At 33.9% G+C, this 22,543-nt stretch overlaps 1 protein-coding gene across 3 annotated transcripts; it reads left to right on the forward strand.

Annotated features, from left to right (window-relative positions):
- The first annotated feature begins 6,695 nt into the window (after positions 1 to 6,695).
- LOC114165058 (2-oxoisovalerate dehydrogenase subunit beta 1, mitochondrial) lies at positions 6,696 to 12,550 on the forward strand. Of its 3 annotated transcripts, none has more exons than XM_028049707.2 (14): positions 6,696 to 6,712; positions 6,894 to 7,215; positions 8,309 to 8,420; positions 8,785 to 8,820; positions 8,918 to 8,977; positions 9,052 to 9,109; positions 9,194 to 9,291; positions 10,449 to 10,538; positions 10,621 to 10,689; positions 10,778 to 10,864; positions 11,225 to 11,320; positions 11,398 to 11,475; positions 12,111 to 12,197; positions 12,299 to 12,550. In XM_028049707.2, the coding sequence occupies exons 2-14, from the start codon at positions 7,055 to 7,057 to the stop codon at positions 12,332 to 12,334; spliced, it is 1,068 nt and encodes a 355-aa protein (XP_027905508.1). In that variant the 5' UTR covers positions 6,696 to 6,712; positions 6,894 to 7,054; the 3' UTR covers positions 12,335 to 12,550. The 3 variants fall into 3 exon arrangements, with proteins under 3 accessions (XP_027905508.1, XP_027905507.1, XP_027905509.1); XM_028049706.2 differs by lacking the exon at positions 6,696 to 6,712 and adding an exon at positions 6,788 to 6,804; XM_028049708.2 differs by lacking the exon at positions 6,696 to 6,712 and having other exon boundaries at positions 6,857 to 7,215.
- The last annotated feature ends 9,993 nt before the right edge of the window (positions 12,551 to 22,543 follow it).

A 22,543-nucleotide genomic window follows, 5' to 3' on the forward strand; every position in this document is an offset into this window, starting at 1 on the left:
GAGTACGGTGTCTGTAAAATTGTCTAAATCCTAAAATTCTAACATGCACCAAAACCTAAAAATGCTATCTTGGTGAATGAGAGCTTGACATGTGGCAATCTTCACTCTCACAAAACGAACTATTCATGAGTTACCATGTATAAAGCTATTTTATGAAAAGCCTTTCCAATAGGAAAATGACACATGGCCACTATCTATGTAAGAGAACTTTCTATTAAAGGCTTTGTTATGTGGCATGTGTGAGACGCCCTCCACCTTAAGCTAGGGTTAACTTAATTAAACATCAAAGGATTGCTTAAGCTAGGCACATATGATGCCCCTTACGTAAACAAGTTTGTTTTTTAAAACCCTACACTACTATGCCCTTAATGCAAGACCTAAAAGAACCTACACTACTTGACCCTCAATACAAGACCTAAATATTCCTAATCTACTACAGATACTCCATTGTGGCCTAAAAGAGAAGAGCTTTGCTTCACCTTGCAAAGATTACTTTGTCTCTTCATGAAAGTGCTTGACCATGTTAAGGGGTATGCCATCAACTCCTAAGTGATGTGAAACTATTAGGCGTGATAGGAACATACACTGACCAGTCGAGGTCTAAGTGGAATGACGGATCATCCCTAATGGGGGGCTTAAGGGACCAATGTCGATGGGCGTCAATGTTTCAACGACAAGTTTGTCAAGTGACATCGTTAGGGTCAATCACCATGCATCCAAGGTATTGTTCGTTTTGGAACGTGATGCTTCGTCACAGTTTTGTCCTTAAAAGGCGTCTTAGATAGTGGAAGGAAGAAGGAATTAAACCACCTTTGGCCTCGACTTCTGTGCGATGTGGATTGTTGGACGTGATAGGAACATATGTTCTGGTCCTAAGTCTGCCAAGTGTCATCGTTAGGGTCAATCACAATGTATATCTCTATTTTGGAGTGTGAAGTTCCGTCACGATTTTGTCTTTAAAAGGCGTCAAAGGGTGAAGTAACGAAGGAGTTTTCAAATTGCCTTTGGCCTCGACTCTTAAGCGATGAGAGACTATTGGGCATGGTAGGAACATAAGCCCTCCAATCGAGGTGCAAGGGGAATGAGGGCTCATCCTCGATGGAGGGACTGATGGTTCATCTTAGAACCTCGTTATCGGCCCCATGGTGGGCACCACTGTTCTGATCCTTAGTCCGTTGAGTGACATCGTTAGGGTCAATCATCTCTCATCCGAGGTATTTTTTGCTTTGGAGGTTGAAATTCCTTCACAGTTTTGTCCTTCAAAGGACCTGTGAGGATGGAAGCAGGAAGCAATATCTAAACTGCCTTTAACCTTGACTCATGAGCAATGTAAGACTATTTAGCGTGGTAGGAACATAAGCCCCCTAGTCAAGGTTTAAGAGGAATGATGGATCATCCATAATGGAAGGCTTAAGGGACCGATGGATCGTCTTAGAATTTTATTATTGGCCCACAATAGACACCAATATTCCGATCCTAAGTTCACCAAGTGTCACCGGTTTGTTGGCAAAAAGATGGAAGTCGAGTGATTTTGAATGATGATCAAGCACTAATGAAGACAAAGTGTTCAATTATGCAAATGTTATCTTGTAAAATAAAATAAGTGTATTGTAGAATAGTTTAATTAAACTTAGAAATCAGCAGCATGACATTCGTCTTTCTAGAAGGTTTCTTATTTTTAGAAAAACTACAATGATAATCGATTATCACTATTGATAATCGATTATCTGTGCAGAACTTGTATTTTTCGAAAACCTACTGGAATAATCGATTATCTCCTGAAATAATCGATTATCCTGTTCAAAATTTACTTTTCAGGAAACCTATTGGAATAATCGATTATCCTCAGTGATAATCGATTATCCTTGGCAATTGGAACATAAAGATTCAGTTTTTAACTTAAATTTCGAAAACCTACTGGAATAATCGATTATCCTTAGTGATAATCGATTATCCTTGGCAGTTGGAACATAACGGCTCAATTCTTAACCTAATTTTCGAAAACTCTATTTAAGGAACTGCAGTTCAACTTCAGATATACCTTTTTAAGATTCAGAGTTCTTTGGCTGTGACTGCAAAGTGTTGCGCTGTGAGATTCTTAAAGAAAGCTTGAAAAACCTAGTGTGAGTGAGCGATAACTTTTTCTAAGTGAGTTCTTAGAAGATTGAGTGCTGTGCTGTTGCTAGGAAAGCTGGTCATCCTCTATGAGATTCAGGGAGAGTTTTGTTCATCTCTTGTGGTTGTTCAAGAGAGGTTTTTTCTAATCTTTTCTCTTATATAATCTGTTGTAATTTTGATTATTATAGTGATTGAGTTAATCTCCTTGTTTAAGAGATTAACAACTGGACGTAGGGTCTTTTGATCCGAACCAGTATAAATATCAGTGTGCATCTTCTTCCCTTAAACTCCTTATTTATCTGCACTTGCATTTAAAGTAACTAATACTTTAAGTTAATTAATTAAATTTTGAGAAAAATTTTAAAACCTGTCAAGATTTTTTAAAAATCCAATTCACCCCCCCTCTTGATTTTTTACCATTGTTTAGTCATTCCGCTGCGCGATACCAACACAGTTAGGGTCAATCACCATGCATTTGAGGTATTGTTCGCTTTGAACTGTAGAGCTTCATCACAACTTTATTCTTAAAAGGCGTCTTAAAGGGTGGAATGAGAAATGAGTTTCCAAACTGCTTTTGACCTCAACTCCTAAGCGATGTGGGACTATTGGGCATGGTATGAACATATGTATGTATGCAAATTTATATTTTTCAAAACAACATAAATATCTTGGTAAAATTTTCTCAAGGATAAGATATATTAAAATATTTTATATTCACACATTAAGTCATAGTCATCTACTCCTAAACGTATATATACACAAAGGCTAGGGTAATGAAATTACCTCAATTATAAAGTGCAATCAAAATTTATTGTAAATATTAATGACACTTCTATCTCATATAGATATACTTTATATTATATATTATATAGTTAACAATTTTTTTAACTTTACTTAAGATACATAAAGAAATAGATGAACTCATTGTAGGGAGTTTGCTTCCCACTGCAGAAATTTTGTCACCCACCATAAAAGTTTTGGCTTTCAAATCTCTCAAGCATTTAATAAAAAACATACCTTATTTTCTTTTTTTTGGAAGAAAGTGGATAGGTAGAAGAAACACACACACAAATTGTAGAAAGTTCTATTCTCTTTATTCACATAATGGTTTAACATACTTACATAAGATATATTCTATTTATAGATTAAAGTATATAACAAACAAATAAACAAACAAAACAAATTACTTGAATTATTTCTAACATTTCCCCTTAATCCAAGTACATGAGTCCATTAATCATAGCTCAACTTTCAGCTTTCTAAACCTATCCCTTTTTCAAGGCTTTGGTAAGTATATCTGCCACTTGAACTTCAATAGAACAATGAAGTAGTTGTAGTTTTCCATTATTCACTTGTTCACATAGAAAATGGAATCTAGCTTCTTTGAGTGGTAGGAAATTGTTGCTCCCAAAAACTTGAAAATGTACTCGTTGACGCTTCTTCAAACTAGGATATCTACACATCAATTAGAATTTGAGTAGGCTAGTAATTCTTCTCCCACCTGATTATATTTGGGGAACAAAATTCCATGACTTAATGCCCTTTAATGTATGTTAACACCCATATTGTAGCAAGGAAATGAGCCTTCCTTGGACTGGTCATATATCTTCTAATAAATCCAACAACAAACGAGATATAAGCCTGCTGTTGCAAAGACATCTCAAGGAGTCTACCGTTTGTTTGTACAAGGTGTTGTCCACACTCTCTTCTTCATCACTACATTTGTCAATTTTGAATTTCATCTTTGTTGGAGTAGATGCAAAGTTACTTTTCTCCATATTAAATTTCTTCAAGATTTCAGTACCATATCTATGCTGATGCAAAATCATCCTTCTATTGTCTTTAATGATTTTCCTTCTTAGAAAATAGTTCAACTTTCCCAAATCTGTCATATCAAATTCAACCATCAAAATGGCCTTGAAATCTTCTATGTCAGGGATACTATTCCCGGTTATTAGCGGAACATCTACATAAATGCATAATAAAATCATATCAGTGTTATTTTTATGTCTTATATACACACCATGTTCAACTGCACATTTGTGGAAGTAATGCTTCTTCATGAAAGAACCAATTGTTTTGTTCCAAGCCTTAGGTGCTTGCTTCAAGCCCTATAAGGCTTTCCCCAATTTATAAACCTTGCTTGTGTTACCCTAAATCTCAAATCAAGGTGGTTGTGTGACATACACATCTTCTTCTAATAGGCCATTTAACAAATGTAGACTTCACATCTAGTTGGCACATAGACCACCCTGTTCCATTTGTCAATGCTCTCACCAATCTTATGGTTTAATTCCTAGCAACTGTAGAAAAAATTTATGAGTAGATAAACCTTGCTTTTACATAAAACCCCTTGCAACTAATCTAGCCTTCCATTTAGATATAGACCTATTAGGATTTAGCTTTAACTTTAATACCCACTTTACATCAATTGGCTTCTTGTTTTGAGGTAATTCAGTTAGAGACCATGTCTTATTTCTCTCAGTGGCTTCTAATTCTTTAACCATAGTTGCCTTCCATAACTCCTGATTCAATGCCTTTGCATAATCAATAGGCTCGACTTCTGCTAATAGAGTAAAGTGCACCATATCACCCTCATATGTCACTACTCTATCTGGGAATAGTTCAAAATCCAACAATGTACGTGGGAGATTTATCCATCTGGACTGCCTTTGCTGTTGCCTAGGTTGTTAGAAAAACTCATGTGTTGAAGCAGATTCTTCACCTTCATCATTTTGTACATCACCCAATATTACTTGAACCTGTTTATGTTTGAGACTGCTACAATCAAACTTGCAGTCCCAAATTTTTGCCTCATTCACCACTACATCCCTACTAATGCATAATTCCTTTGTCATAAGGTTATACAACCTATAAGCTCATGTATTATGATAGCCCACAAGTACCATAATTTCACTTTTTGTGATAGTGCCACATGTCACTATTATGCCAATGTCATTTCTTCATTTTTGATTTGGTTCCTGTATTTTAATTTTTGTCTCAATTTAGTTTCATCTTTTGTAAAAATGGAGCAATTTTGTCTCTTTCCAAATTGAAACCAAATTTAATTTCTATATAAATATACACAAATATTTCTATCTAAAATTGATATTTCAAGTAAATATTTTTAACAAAATTAAGTTTATTTAAATTTATATTTTACATTGAACTTTATTTAAAATTATTTTAAAGTCGTTAATAGAAAATAATGCTAATAGAAAAAAATCATAAATTATATTGATATTTTACAATACTTTAATATTGTTTTTTTATTTGAATTTATATTTCAAATAATTTTATATTTTTAAAATGTGTAAAGTTCAATAATTTCTATCCAATTGTTTAAGTTGGTGTAAAAATAACAATTATAAAAATTTTAAAAATAATTTTAACTAGATTATGTAATAATCGAAAAAAACTAAATTTAAAATTTGAAAACAATTTTAAGTAAAGTTGAATATGAAACACAAATTTAAATAAACTTAGTTATGTTAAAAATATATAATAAAAATATCAATTTGAATAAAAATATCAAATTTAATAAAAATATTTGTATAACATTCATATAAAAATTATTTTTGTTTCAATTTGGAGAGAGACGAAATTGCACAATTTTTACAAAAATTGAGACTAAATTGGGACAAAAATTTAAATACAGGGATCAAATTGAAGATGAAAAAATGACACCCGCCATAATACTGACAGATGACATTGTCACCGTCACATTACTCTATCGCTGCCACGTGGTACGATATCAGTGTGACACATGACAAAATTTTTTATTTTTTAAAAACAAATTCAAACAAATAAATAAAAAATAAAAAATAAAAATTCAAAAAGTCCAAAAGCTGATACGTAACACCCCTTTAACATTGTTACTGTACCACTAACGAAAATATTTTAAGATAAAAAATTAAGTCAAATGGATATTTTGTTACGACAATAGAAACTAAATTCATAATTAAACCTTCATCAAACAATGTTAATAAAAGAGTAGTTCATAATAACCTTTTTTAACAAATATGAAAACTATTCTAAGAAAATAAAGAACTACGCACCATATTAAATAATTGTGAAAAAAAGATAGGGTTAAGCCTAAATTAAATATGTATTCATCGGGTTAAGCCTAAATTAAATATGTATTGATCGTGTCTCATGCCTGAGAATCAGATAAGGGCGAAAAAAAGAAGCGTCTTTTTGAGATTTAGCCGTTGATGTATACTTCTTACAAAAGGAGAATCATAAATACAATAAGATACATTATTAAAAAAAAATTCCTTCACACGACAAGTTTATTAATAAACTTATTAGTAGGTGTCCAAGTTTTTCAAAAGATCAAATTGGATGTTCAGGGCCATAAAAATTACCCTATTTTTGTTAAGAAAAGGAATAAGCTCATTTTACACGTGATCGTAATCGGAGAAAAATAAAGCTGCAGCCGCTGGATAGGGTCAGTGACTCGAACACACACCAGATCTTATCTACTTTATATTATTATTATTATTATTATTAGCTTTGATTTTCAGACCAAAACAACGTTGTTGTGGTTAATGACACCTGTTGCACCTTCAGTGAAGAAATAACTTAACAAAAAGTTAGCGTTTTATGGACGATTCAGAACTCATTGGTTTTGGCAAATTTTACAATTTATATTTTACAACGAAATAGTACAATTTTTTATTCACGGTTCAGATTTTAACCCCAATCAATGTTTCTTCCCCTAATTTTTAATTTAATATTTTATAATTTTATCCTTTCTCGTGTTCCCTGCACAGAGCAAGATACGAAAGATACTTGTACACATACCCAACAAACTCTCAACTCGAAAGCCCGAAAATTTTGAACTTGAAGAGAAGGGAGAGAAGAGTTTGATCAAATTCAAGTTGAAATCCGTTTTGGGAAACTATTGTATCAGCAAGTTTTTCACATCATAGACATGCCAACCAAGTTTGGAAGATTGGTCTCTTTGGTTTACAAGAGAGGATTTTCCACCTCCACCAGCGTTCAAAAGGGTGCTTCTGAGCAAGGTGTGAAATCATTGAACCTCTGTTCTGCAATTAATCAGGCTCTGCACATTGCCTTGGACTCTGATCCCCGGTTGGTATCTTTGTTTATTTATTTCATGAAGATATATCTAGTGAGAGTGTGAGAGGTGATAAGAGTAATCTTGATCTTACATTCCAAGATGTATGCTCAAATATTGGTATAATTAGTTTTAATCCTTATCATTCATTTCAATTGTATAGTTTAAATTCAGTGATATAGGGATCTCGTACAGTATTGACTTTCACCTAATTTGTTTGTTTTATTTATTTGTTTTTCCTTTTCCTTCATGTGTAGAAACAAACAGCTTGGAATTAGTTTTGTTTAGTTATTTTTTCAAACTGTGTTGAGTTGTTGTCTTATGCTTCGATTTGTACGTAGTCTGCTGGAATTTGTATAATTTCAAGTTAATGTAACTCATAAATTATTCCAGGTGATGATGAAATGGTTTGAAGCATGTCCTTTAGCTTTAGGAATTTCGGTGTGTATCATTTGCATTGTTTCCCTGTTATTATTCTGAAAGGTGTTTTCCAACTTTGATACCAGAAAATAGAAAAAAAAAACAAAAACCATAGGAGTGGAGGACAGAGGGGGAAAGAAAGCATTGGACTGTAACACTGTAGCATCTAACATCATTCCAAGAAACATTCAATTCCCAGAGTTTTTTCATTTTCATTTTTACTTTTTGTTAAAACTTTATCTTTATTTTAGATTTGGGGCTTCTGTTAAGGAAATGATTTTGTATTTTCTATAAAGGGCCTAATAGGGAAGTCTTCAAATAGTTGCTGGTGACCCCCAAGTCTCAGATCCCTTGTGTAGAGCAATATTTTGAGATTTAATGGAACAGTGAATTGTTATGTAAGCCAAACTTTGTTAGCAAAGGTTGCTCTTGGATGCTTCGTATTTCAGCACTCTATTAAACAAACTATGTTGAAGTAATATTCAGATGCTGCATATCTTGGTAGAGCCTTAGCGTGTTTGAGAAGTTGTTTGATACTGTTTCTTCTAATATTAACTTAGTAGACAAACTGAGTTTCTGTGTTAGATGTCGTACTTTAAGGTTCTATCAGTTGCACTATTATGAGTTGTTTATGTATAGCATGAATATTTGGTGTACTTCCTTATCTTCTGTTGCACATGATCACAGTTCTTATGTGTTTGGAGAGGATGTAAGCTTTGGTGGTGTCTTCCGTTGCACAACAGGATTAGCAGACCAATTTGGTAAAAAGAGGGTTTTCAATACTCCTCTCTGTGAGCAGGTATTTAGTTTTATAATTTCACATTGCCTATGTGCTTCCTTTTTCTTTCTTTCTACCTATCTCCCATGTGAATGTCTGTATATTCAATAAGCATGATGAAAATATGGTTGTAATATCACACAAATCAGAAGTAAATTCGAACCTCCAAGATGATTTTCTATCACAGAAAGGGGAAAGAAGCTTAAAAAAGAGCATTTTCTAGAACTTGGTATGATGGAATTTTACTCTGAAATTGTGTTCAAAGAATTTGATTGTGCATTTTACTGTATTTCTTCTTTTTACACTAAGTATCTTTCTAATTATTTTTGTAGTTTTTATATCCTAAGAATTGACATAAATGTTTCTACTGCAATGCTACTCCCAGGGAATTGTTGGCTTTGGTATTGGTCTTGCAGCTATGGTGAGTCTCTGAGATTAAAATAATTCATTCATATCTTTGTTATCAAACCTTACTACAATCTGATACATTCAAGCTATTTATATATTTTACCTGACAGGGAAACCGAGCCATAGCAGAAATCCAGTTTGCAGATTACATTTTCCCTGCTTTTGATCAGGCAAGCTACCTTCCATGGCTTGGTTTAGTCAAAAAGCCTCTTATGATCAGTAATTGACCAATTTTAGTTTCCAGATTGTCAATGAAGCTGCCAAATTCAGATACCGGAGTGGGAACCAATTTAATTGCGGTGGTAAATTTCTTATACTGCTTCAATTTGAAGTTTGGCTCATCTCTATCTTCAGTTCCTGCATTCATTTTTTTTACTCATTTATAGGTTTAACAATTAGAACCCCTTATGGAGCTGTGGGCCATGGTGGGCATTACCACTCTCAGTCCCCTGAGGCTTTCTTCTGTCATGTTCCTGGTATCAAAGTATGCAACTTTCATATGGACTTCAGTGTGTTTGTCAGAACCTTAATTTCCTTCACTTCTATTTCTTGTCCATGTTGTTCAAATAAAAAGACACCTACACTATAGTGTGTGATTTTTCAATAGACTATATAAATATTCAAATTCTAAACTTAAGGTAGTGTGCAAGGCAAGAAAAGTGTTGAAATCCATGGCAATCATAAATTGCTCACTTGTCCAGTTAAGAAGATTATCAAGGTGAGTGGAATAATAATGACGGAAAAATCATTTCAATGAAGTTGAAGACTAAGTTATTCAATAACGATAACATATAAAAGGAAGATTAAAGTTTTTAATGTATAATATGGTAAAATGGACCGAAAAATATTTAAGTGGACTGCTATTTTATTATAGAAAAGGTGCCTTTGACCAAGATGCATTTAGATAACATACTCTCAAAGTCCCTAAGGGATACTCTTAGAAAGTGAGGTTTAGATCTAATTCAACCTCATAAAAATGCATTATAAGTTGAGGTTTGTATTCATTAAATATATTATAATTTAGTCATATCTCTAGCACATCACCTCACACCAAAAGTTGGATGTCTAAAACATGGGAATAAATATTTATGGAAGGTTCAATAGTAGATGACATGATAGACTCAACAAATTTCTCTTGGTTATATTTTACGAGACATTGTGGATTTTAGGCATAACAAAATTTCATAAAAACCAGTTTGTTAGATAAGTTTTGCGTCCATTTTCATATTATAATTTAATCATATCTCATGTCTACTTGATGGAATCTCGAATATATGCTCACATAATATTGTGCTCATACGTAAAAAATCGGGTGCGTATAATCTGTATGCTTGATCTTAAGATGGAATGTTGCATATGTTTAAAACACTTTCTAGAATTTCAGTAGGTTGAAGTAGAGTTGTATACTTTATCCATTCAGGCCCAATAGAACCACAAGTCATGGTCTCTCAATAGTTTTGCTCTTTCTCCCTGTTCCCTATATTTTCATTGATTTGGATTCAAGTTTGTGCCAGTCTTGTGATTGCATAAGAGCTATAGAATGCCACTCATTTCTTGTGGGAAAACAAAATTTCTTTGAATATTTTGCCTTTCTTAGATAAGTACTTTTTCCCCAAATGCCTTAACTGAGTTTCTTTGTAGGTGGTCATCCCCAGAAGTCCACGACAAGCAAAAGGGTTGTTGCTATCTTGCATTAGAGATCCAAATCCTATAGTATTTTTTGAACCGAAGGTTGTTTTCTACCAAAATAGCCTTAAATTATGAGCACAGTATGCACTTTTTACGTTTCTAATATGGTGATTCATGGTTTCAGTGGCTTTATCGTTTGGCCGTAGAAGAAGTACCGGAGGATGATTACATGCTTCCTTTATCTGAGGCTGAGGTACACACCATTTGTCATACTGAATAAAAGAAAATTTTTGTTCAACACTATTGAGACGTGATTCTGTGAAATTGAAATGTGTATTCAGGTGATTCGGCAAGGAAGTGATGTAACCCTTGTGGGATGGGGAGCTCAATTATCTATAATGGAACAAGCTTGTATTGATGCGGAAAAGGTAAGTGGCTGTTGCACTGCAACTGATAGCTCTTGAAACATGTATCCTGCATCACACCATATTTTTGTTCACTCCACGGAAAACTTCCCAAAAGGTTCACCTGAATAGCATCAAACTAGAACTATACATATACATAGGGAATCTAAAAGGTATCAAGAGCATCCTATTCACTAGCTCATAAATTGTGTTTACACAAGAACAAGATTTAGTTCTGTTATGTAAAAGAAAGTTTGACATTTCAATTTCTCATTTCTGCTATAATATATTACCTGTATATTAGGAATTCAGTTCTTAAGTGGAGGCCTACATTTTCATCTCTTAAGTGGAATTTAATTCTAATGTTATTATGAGATTCTGCAGGAGGGAATTTCTTGTGAATTGATTGATCTGAAGACACTAATTCCTTGGGACAAGGAAACAGTAGAAGCCTCAGTTAATAAAACAGGAAGATTGCTAGTGAGTATACAGTTTACAGAATAATACTGTAACCTGGTTTGGTATCAACTCACATGATGCACTGATGTAATTTGTAGGTTAGTCATGAGGCTCCTATAACTGGAGGTTTTGGTGCTGAAATCTCAGCTTCCATTGTTGAGCGTTGCTTCTCAAGGGTATGCTTATGTATTTTTATGTATACCACTCAAAGTTGGACTCATTAATTAGAATGATTTAGTACCATGTGCATACAAGTGTAGCTCCAAGTCCATAGGAATACTCATATATATCTGCAGATTTTCCTTTCAAATGCTACTCTCAATAAAGGGTAATTTTTATTTTCATTAGCCTCCTCAACACATTTTCATGTAGAAATCTCAAAATTCATGAAAATCCCACCTAGAGGAATAAAAGATTGAGAAGAAAAAGAAAGTGGTTCAAAGATTTTATATGATGGTCCTACAATATTTAGTTTATAGTTTTAATTTTTTAAAATGAGATGATGACACTTGTAGGGTCATAATGTAGTTAATGTCATGTTTTTAGGTTATATAAATGTACTTTTCTTACCCATGGAAAGGGGAGAAAAGTATCACTGTTACCTAGTCTTTTAGAGAAGTTTAGCTTTCCTACGTATCAATATGTATGTATGCATATATATATATATATATATATATATATATATATATATATATATATATATAACCAATTTGTAAAATAGGTTTGCTCTCACTTATATACTGTAATTTAACTTTATTTTTAGTTAATGTGGAATTTCGAACACATGTTTTGTGTTTTTTTCGTGGCACAGTTAGAGGCCCCTGTAGCAAGAATTTGTGGTCTGGACACTCCATTTCCTTTGGTTTTTGAACCTTTCTACATGCCAACAAAAAATAAGGTAACATGTTTGTTTACCTCAAATTTATCTCTTCCTTTCGTCTATGCATCATGTTTAAGATCTATGTTTACTAATACAAGCTTGTCATTCATTGAATGCAGATATTGGATGCAATAAAATCAACTGTGAAGTACTAATGAACTTAGTCACCATATTTTGGTCATCTATAAAATCTTGATGCCACGGAGTGATTCATTAGTAAATAGCACGATGGAAGTAGGTGGTTATGAAAAACTGTTATATAAAAATATTAACAAAAGAACAATGGGCATACACATGTAGTGCCTTTAATTTGAAACGAGTGATCTCCATCAGTAAAAATTTCCTATGATAAATAGACTTTTTCTCTTTAATTGATTTACCTTCATAATGTGTATCCAAAAACATTGACACTTTCATTTATCATCCAACTAAAACAAAACAATGAGTTAAAAAATCCACAAGTTCTTACACCAAAACTTAAATAGATGTATAGAATTTTAGACGATAGTCATTTTCGAAGTACTTCCTGTTTGAGCATCCGAAATTTAAGTGATGATAGTAGTTTGACAGCAGAGGGCATTGGAAGAGTGGTGCTAAGAGATCATGATGGCAGAGAAATCATGATTGAAGAGGTACTTTATGTACCTTGGTTGAAAACAAACCTCTTAAACTTAAGTCAGTTACTATAGAAAGGGTTTGCTATGACAATGGGGGATAATTATCTCAGTCTTTTAGATGAAAACAAGAAGCTGGTTATTCAAGCTTTTACCGGTTATTCAAGCTTTTACGGGTTGAAATGAGCAGTGACGGACATACGTGTATATCAGTGTATATCTAGGTGTGTAAGTGCAACTTTGATTTTGTTAAAATTATTATTAAATATATATAAAAAAAGTTATTCTATTTTTTTTAATTTTATATATTTGAATCCGTTGGCAACTGTTTAATGATAGATTTATGTGTAATTGAGAGTGTACAAATACACTATTTAACTTATTTTCATTGATTTAGAATCTTAGATCACCGTCATGAATGAGTACATTTAAGTATCAATGTTTTGTCACATCAGAGAACAAAAGAGAATGGTTGTGACATCTTCGATATGAACATCTAAATTTTAGTGATTTGTATCAACTTGGCCATGAAAATATGGTTTTGGAATTGTCTCGGGTAGAAATTCCAAATGAAGTGTGCAATGAGTGTGTTCGGTTCGTGCAAATGAAACGTAGGCTTATTATATTATTGAAAAGAAAAGCACAATGTGCAGCAGTTCAATAAAACAGTGAAATAGAATATCAGCACTCAATCTATTCTATCAACCATTTGCCTTCTTTAACTAATGCTCTACAATTCACCTGTACCAAAAGATATTCCAGCCCGTATTAGAATAGGTAAAAGAAGAATGATCAGGGTTTCAGGAAAGGAAAAGAATAGCAGAGAGACAAAGCAGAGGGGAGCAACACCTGGACTGCCTTCACACGTAATCCTTTAGCTGTATATTCTCTTTCCTTAGCCTAGTGCCTTTCCTGATTTTCCTCTCACCTGGATCAGCAGCCACGTGTCCACTCTTTCTAACAACATTTGGCACTAATTTCCCTTCTTTCTTGACACCTGTTACATTGCCCTTCTCATCGAGACAAACCTTGTCCTTAAGGTTGAACAGAGGATAAGAATCAACAATGTCTTGAAAATCTTCTCACATAGCATCCATGGCATCAGTGTGTTCCCATTGAATCAATACTTGTGAAACTTCCTTGTTAAGTCTTTTTATAATTCTGACGTCCCACACTTTAACAAGATTGAGGAGTGGACCCATCTCTGTTGATGTAAGAGGTAAGGGAACATAAGGCTGCGAAATCACTCCTTGAAATGGTTTAAGTAGTGCCACATGAAAAACCGGGTGAATCCTTGCTGATTCTGGTAGTTGCAACTTATATGCAACCGTGCCAATCTTCGCCAACACTGGAAAAGGTCCAAAATATCGCATTCCTAATTTTTGATGCTTCCTTAAGGTAACAGAATGTTGCCTATAAGGTTGAAGTTTCACCAAAACCAAATCTCCTTCTTTAAACTGCAAATCCCTCCTCTTTCTATCCGCCTGCATTTTCATATAGTGTTGAGGTTTCAATAAATTTGCTTTAAGTTGGGATAATAATTGATCTCTTTGCTTCAAAGAGTCTCGTAACTGACTAGGATTTCGACCATCTTCTATGTATGGACTTATGGATGGTAGAAGCCTGCCAAAAATAGCTTGGAATGGTGTCATTCCTAAACTTTGATGATGAGAAGAGTTATACCAAAACTGAGCCCAGGGAAGCATTGAAACCCACAACTTGGGTTGCTAAAAAACAAAGCAGCGTAAGTACATTTCCAGCGTTTTATTGAGGTTCTCAGTCTGGCCATCTAACTGTGGGTGGTAAGATGAGCTCATAGCTAAGGTTGTGACTTGAGCCTTGAATAATTGCTGCCAGAAGGAACTTATAAAAACTCTGTCTCGATCTGATACTATGGTCTTGGGAAACCCATGTATTTTGACAATGTTGTTAATGAAAACTTCTGCAACTAGTTTGCTGTTAAAATCAGCTTTCATAGGGATGAAATATCCAAATTTTGAGAGTCTATCCACCACCACCAATATTGTGGAAAACCCTTGTGATGCCGGTAATTGGACAATGAAATCCATGGCTATATCTTCCCAAATTTGTTGTGGAATTGGCAGTGGTTGAAGCAACCCCGCAGGGAGGACATGATCTACTTTAGCTTGTTGACAGATGGAACATTCTCTCACAAATTTGGTAATATCGCTTCGCATGCCCTTCCAAAAGAATTGGCTGCAATTCGAGCTACTGTTTTATTAATTCCAACATGTCCTCCAATTTTGGAAGCATGAAATTCTTGTATGATTTGCTTTAGCAGAGCTGCATCTTTAGGCAAAACAATTTTACCTTTGAAAATCAATAACCCATTATGAGCAATGTAGTCTGCGAAAAGTGGTTTCCCTTGCACACAACTTTGATAAATTTTCCTCATTTCAGAATCTGCTTGAGTCATATCAATCACTTGGTTCAGCCAAGCATGAATGGGTCCCAAAACAGCCATAAAAAAAAGTCCTGGATAACGCATCTGCTGGAATGTTTTCTTTCCCGGGCTTGTATTGAATAGTGAAATCATATCCTAAGAACTTAGGAAGCCATTGTTGTTGCTCTGAGGTTTGTAACCTCTGCTCCAATAATTCTTTTAAACTTTTTTGATCCGTTTTAATGATGAACTTATGGCCAAGAAGATAGTGTCTGAACTTAGCCATCGCTTCCGTAATGACATAAAATTCTCGAGCATAAGCAAATTGCTTCTGCATTCTACATAATAACTTCTTGGAAAAATAGGCAATAGGATGCATGTTCTGACTCAACACAACACCTATTCCACTGCTAGAGGCATCAGTTTCCAACACAAATGGTTCTTTAAAATTAGGCATTGTCAAAACTGGTGTAGAAGTCATAGCCTGTTTCAGGGTTTCAAAAGCATGAGTAGCAGATGGGCTCCATACAAAAGAATCCTTCTTTAACAAGTCAGTTAATGGAGCTACAATTGTGGCATAAGACTTAATAAAACGTCTGTAATACCCTGTAAGTCCCAAAAACCCTCTCATTTGTTTTAAATTGGTTGGAATAGGCCACCTTTGAATAGCCTCCAACTTCATTTCATCCATAGCTATGCCCGAGCCCAACAATATGTGTCCCAAGTAATCAATTTGTTGGAGACCAAAGCAACACTTAGAGAATCGTGCGAATAACTGATGTTGTTTCAAGATATTCAAAACCACTTCCAGGTGCTGTAAATGATCCTTCCATGTTACACTATAAACCAGTATGTCGTCAAAGAAGACTAATACAAATTTTCGCAACAACCCAGGAAAAATATCATTCATTAAGCACTGAAAGGTTGTAGGGGCATTGGTTAAGCCAAATGGCATAACCAACCACTCATAGTGACCGTGATGTGTACGAAAAGCTGTTTTATGTCTGTCATCTGGATTCAACAATATCTGATGATAACCGGCTCTGAGGTCCAACTTAGAGAAAAATTTAGCTCCAAATAATTCATCAATTAGCTCATCTACTGTCGGAATAGGAAAAGAATCCTTAATGGTGATGGCATTAAGGGCCCTGTAATCAGTGCAAACTCTCCAAGACCCATCCTTTTTCTTTACCAAAATAATTGGAGAAGAAAAAGGACTTTTGCTAGGTTGGATTATTCCTTCAGCAAGCATGTCATTCACTAATTTTTCGATTTCCTCCTTTTGACTGTGCGGATACCTATAAGGCTTGACTTTAACAGGTTGAGATCCTTCCAACAAGGGAATTGTGTGATCATGAGATCTTTGAGGAGGTAAACTGGTGGGTGTATCAAAGACAACGCTATAGGTGTGCAACAACAAAGCTAGTTCAAGCTCCATCTGTGTAGGTAAGTCTAACATGGACTTAGGTAAAGGAGTTTCATCCATTACTTGCATGCTATAAACCTCAGCAATTGAATTTGTTGTCATCATTCTTCTAATATGATGAAGTTGAGCTTGTTGAGGAACCAAGCTAGAATCCCCCTATAATGTGTGAAATTTTCCAGCCATTAAAAACTTCAATTGCAATGCATCATAATCTGCAATGTGTGGACCAATTGTGTTCAACCAGCTTGCTCCCAAAATAAGGTTTGCGCCTGATATGGGTAAGAGAAACACAGGTAGCTGAAATAGATTTCCTTGGGCTTGAACTCTCAATTGCTTAACCACTCCCTCCGCCTCCATGTAGTTACCATGACCCACCATAACTTTAAACATGGGGGCTGGTTCAATGGGAAACTTCAGAAATTTAGCCACTCTAGGCTGCAGAAAATTGTCTGAGCTGCCACCATCAATTAAAACTGTCACAGCCAATTTATCTATGTATGCTAAAAAACGTGTCGTACCAATTCCAATACCTCCTTTGAGAGCATTCAAGGATAAATGATGATCTATATTTTGTTCAGAATCTGAAACAATCTGCAACTGTACTTGGGACTTAGTAGAATCCTCACTTTCTTCTTCTAATTGTAAGAATAATAATTGTCTATTTGGGCATTTGTGAGTGAATGAAAATTTTTCATCACAAAAATAACACAACCCTTTCTCTCTGCGAAGCTGCATTTCTGCGAGACTAATGCGTTTCACATTTGTGTGCTTCAATGGTGGTGCAACAGGGGTTGGTAACAGACCCGGTAAGGAAGGTTTACTGGATATCTTGGAAATAACAACATTGGGTGTAACTGTATTTGCAGTGACAGTAGAATACCGATGAGTATAATTTGTATTAACAGATCTCGATGCAGGGTAATGTCGGTCCTCATATAATCTAGCCAAAGCCACTGCTCGGAGCAATGTAGGAGGCACCATAGCTACCACGTCATGCTTAATTTCAGTTTTCAATCCCCCAACAAAACAGTTCAACAAAGCTTCATCTGTTAATCCAATAGATCTATTGGCAAGAGCCATAAATTGTAGATAATACTCTGAAATAGAACCTGTTTGCGTCAATTTGAACAGGTCAGCCATAGGACAATCATAAGGAGATGGGCCAAATTGAGACTCCATTGCTCTAGTCAAATCTGACCAACTATTAATCGCTGCAATCCTATGCAACATTTGAAACCATGGAACAACCTCTTTGTCGAAGTGCATAGCAGCGATATCCACCCTAGCAGCGTCGGGAGTATTGTGATACATGAAAAAATTTTCTGCCTTGAAGATCCACTCCAAGATTGGTGTAGTTCCATCAAAGTGGGGGAAACCCAATGAAATCTCCTTAACTGGCGTTACTCCACTGGGAGTTGTGATCCCCGATATTCCCGAGACGAAGCTCGACGGACTTCCATGCGTCTTCGCCATATTTTGTAAGATCTGATTCAACAGTACCTGTATCTAATTCATACGTTCATTATGTTCGGAGAATTTAACATCCATCGTATTAGCGATACGACCTATCTCCTCGGAATGGGTTTTAACCGCTGCTTGAAGCTCTTTTAGGCGAGTGTTGTCTGCCATGGAAGCTAAATGAAAGCACCAATGAAACGTAGGCTGATTATATTATTGAAAAGAAAAGCACAATGTGCAGTAGTTCAATAAAACAATGAAATAGAATATCATCACTCAATCTATTCTATCAGCCATTTGCCTTCTTCAACTAATGCTCTGCAATTCACCTGTACCAAAAGATATTCCAGCCCGTATTAGAATAGATAAAAGAAGAATGATCAGGGTTTCAGGAAAGGAAAAGAATAGCAGAGAGACAAAGCAGAGGGGAGCAACACCTGGACTGCCTTCACACGTAATCCTTTAGCCGTATATTCTCTTTCCTTAGCCTAGTGCCTTTCCTGATTTTCCTCTCACCTGGATCAGCAGCCACGTGTCCACTCTTTCTAACAGCATTTGGCACTAATTTCCCTTCTTTCTTGACACCTGTTACAACAAACTAGGGGAAGGTTTAGTAAATTCCTACCCTAAAAAGGCAACAGAAATTAGGAGTGATACATTCAGATATTTGCGAATCTATAGAGATTGAAACTCCTAGAGGCAGCAGTTATTTTATTTCATTCATTGATGATTTGAAAAAGTGTGGATACACTTGTTCAAAAGAAAGAATGAGGTGTTATATGTCTTTAAGAAGAAGTTTAAATGCATGGTTGAAAAGCAAATGGGAAACCGATTAAAGTAGTAAGAACCGGTGGAGGTGAATATATATCAACAAAATTCAATAAATTCTGTGAGGATGAATGTTTATTTCATGATCGTTATGATAGAAAGTATTTTAATATCAATGATTCAATTTGGCAAAGGGAAAAGTTGTTAGGAAATAAGTTATTTTAGGGGTACGGGTTACTGTTAAGTAGTCATTACAGTAGTTATAAGGAAATACTAATCAGTTATCGTAAAAACATCAATTTATTCATTGACGTACAATATTCTCTTCCTTTCTATATTTATTAAAGTTTCTTTCGGAATTCTGGAGAGCATTTGTAATAGGTTAAAATACCTTTTTTATACCAATTTTTATCAAATTTTGTTAAATAAGTCCTAATTTTGGTTGTGTTCAAATACGTCCCGATTTTCGTCAATTTTGTTCAATTAGATCATTTTTTGCTAACACCGTTTAAATCATTAACAACCATGAACATTGACTGGCACGTGTCATTTCATGATTTTTTTTTTTATTTTATTTTTTTTATTTTATTTTTAATTTTTTTAGATGTACACGTGTCAACCCAGTAGTGTGCCACGTGTCAAAGTCAATGTTTTATATTCAATTTGGTCCCTATATTTGTTATTTTTGTTCAATTTAGTCCCAATTTTGTTTAAAATTAACCAATTTTGTCCCTATCGAAGATGTGACCAAATTTAATATTTATATCAAAGTTATAACGATGTTACTTTTAATATATTATATAAAAATATTTAATAAAAAATGTGAATTTTATAATATAAAAATTAAATTTGATTTCAATTTGGAGAGGGACCAAATTGGTTCACGTTAATAAAAATTGGGACTAAATTGAACAATATAAAAATTGAATATAGAACACTGACTTTGACACGTGACATGTTGTTGGGTTGACACGTGGACATTTAAAAAGAATTCAAAAAAAATTCAAAAAAACCATGAAGTGACACGTGGCAGTTACTGTTCATGGTCGTTAGTGATTTAAACGGTGTTAGCAAAAAAAGACCCAATTGAACAAAATTGACGAAAATTGGGACCTATTTAAACACAAAACCAAAATTATGACTTATTTGACAAAACTTGACAAAAATTAGGACTAAAAATGTATTTTAACCTTTGTAATATAAGTAAGTGCTTCTACTTCTGGTTGTAGAATTGGGGAAATTCTGATGCAAAATAATCATCTCATCACTTAAATACACAACAATCCTAACACCTAATTTATCAGATATTTTAAATTTGTTTCTAGAATTTTTTTTATTAAACAAAGTAGGTTAAATCATTCCAGAGGTCTCCATTTTTGTAGCGAAATTTCAAGTAGGTCCCCCATTTTTATTTGACTCAATTGAGTCCTTATTTTGGAAAATTCGTCCGCAATCAGTTCCTTTCCGTTAGTTGTATAGTAACGTTGTTAATTATGTGTCACGTGTCAGCACGTGGTTATTTTTATTTTATTTTTTAATTTTTAATTTTTAAATTAAAATTGTCACGTGTCGATCTGACATTGTGCCACGTGACAATGGCAGTGTCACATGTCAGCATTGGATGTGAAAAATCTCAATGTAGTCCTTGTATTTGTTATTTTGTCTCAATTTGGTCCCAATTTTTTTTCAAACTGAATCAATTTCATCCTTGTATCAAATTTATTTTTTATATAAATTTTACAATGGTATTTTTACTATAGTTGATATTTTTAACAAAATTAAGTTTATTTAAATGTATATTTTGCACTGATATTTATTTAAATTTTGTTTTAAATATTTATATATCTATAATTTATAGATAAAGGTTAGAGTTGCTTTAAAAATAAAAACTTTATAAATTCAAATATAAAAATTTAAAAAAATTTTATTACAATTCTAACATTTGTCTATAAATTATTGATATATAAATATTTGAAACAATATTTAAATAAAGTTTAATGAAAAATATACATTTAAGTAAACTTAATTTTGTTAAAAATATCAATTATAATAAAAATACCATTGTAAAATTTATATAAAATTTAAATTTGATACAAGGATGAAATTGACTTAGTTTTAAAAAAAATTAGGAACAAATTGAGACAAAATAAGAAATACAGGAACTACATTGAGACTTTTCACATCCAGTTGTGACATGTGGCACATCACATTGTCTCTGTCACGTGGCACAATGTCAGATTGACATGTGGCAATTAAAATTTTTTTAACAAAAAATTAAAAAAATATTTAAAAAATTTTAAAAAAATTTTAAAAATTTTAAAAAAAATAAAAAAAATCAAAAAAACCATGTGCTGACACGTGACATCTAGTTAACACTGTTACTGTACAACTCACGGAAAGAAACTGATTGGAACGAGTTTTCCAAAATAAGGACTCAATTGAGTTAAATAAAAATGGGGGGACCAACTTGAGATTTCGCTAAAAAATGGGGACCTCTGAAATGATTTAACCAACAAAGTAACATTAATTTGAAACAAAAAAGTAAGAAAAAATAAAATATTGAAAATTAATAAATGAAAGATGAAAAAATATCTTTGTATATTAAGATTTAAAAAATTTATAAAAATATATGAAGTCATTTTCATTACTTTAAACTTGCCTTGTTTTTTTTTTCTTTAAACTAGTCTTGGATTCGTACGATAGTTTAATGTTTGATCTAGTAAGGAGAATTGATTTATTATCATCATGTAATCAAAAGTATGTAGTTGTATTTGCTTATATCAGCAATATTTTTTATAATAACAATACTTTTGACCAGAACAATGTTTGTTTATGTGAAATTTTTATTCTATGTAACACGAATAAGTTTTAAATTTGTCACGATGTGTAATTGGTCATGTTTGATATACCATAAGTCATTGTCACACATATTTATGTACGATCATATGATCCGAAAAAAATAAAAACAATATGAATTGATGAAGTTCCTATACACTGAATCCTCCTTATTACAAATCCATAATAAAGAAAAACATTATAAAAACTTATTACAAAATGTTTAGAAATAAAACATAAAGTAATCCCGCATATTCTGCCCCACTCCGTCTCTAGGCGTCAAGGTCCTCACTTGGATTCACATCTCTCTTGCGTGACAAGTCACAAAATCATAGCCAAATACAAACAGAAAGGGTGAGCTGAGAAAGAAAAATAATAAAATCAATTAAATAATAAGAATTAACCCTCACCCAAATTATCTTAGCCAATTTTAGTTTATTGACTTCTTTATAACGTTCGACCCCAATCTCATAACCTATATGAGAAAGATCAATTCACAACTCGTAGTCCAACTCTTACCTGCCCGCTCGTACTCCAACTCTACGAACCTGCCTACTTGTAATTCAACATGCGTGAACACCTACTATGAACCTTCCCGGTCATAGTAGCCTCAAGTGTAAGCATGAAGCATACGAACATCCCCCCCTCGTATCCCCACATAAGAGTACAAAAGATACGGACCTCCCCGCCTGCATCAATCACGCATCTCTCATCTCCGTTACGAACCTCCCCGTTCGTAACTAATCCAACATATCCTTGACCAAGAAAAAAAGATCATCCATGTAAATCCATCTGCAACATATCTCTGCCCCTACACTATTGTCTGGCGCTGCCTAAGCGCTGCCAGGTGAAAATGTGC

The sequence above is a fragment of the Vigna unguiculata genome, chromosome 10 (genome assembly GCF_037176805.1).
Source record: "Vigna unguiculata cultivar grain cowpea cultivar isolate G323 ecotype 2 chromosome 10, ASM3717680v1, whole genome shotgun sequence".
Classification (NCBI taxonomy): Eukaryota; Viridiplantae; Streptophyta; class Magnoliopsida; order Fabales; family Fabaceae; genus Vigna; species Vigna unguiculata.

Bases quoted from the DNA above. Each gene is read 5' to 3' on its own strand.
- LOC114165058 (XM_028049707.2), top strand. From the start codon at position 7,055: ATGCCAACCAAGTTTGGAAGATTGGTCTCTTTGGTTTACAAGAGAGGA. The intron at 8,421-8,784 runs GTATTTAGTTTT...TGCTACTCCCAG, and splicing joins ATACTCCTCTCTGTGAGCAG to GGAATTGTTGGCTTTGGTAT. The intron at 8,821-8,917 runs GTGAGTCTCTGA...TTTACCTGACAG, and splicing joins GTATTGGTCTTGCAGCTATG to GGAAACCGAGCCATAGCAGA.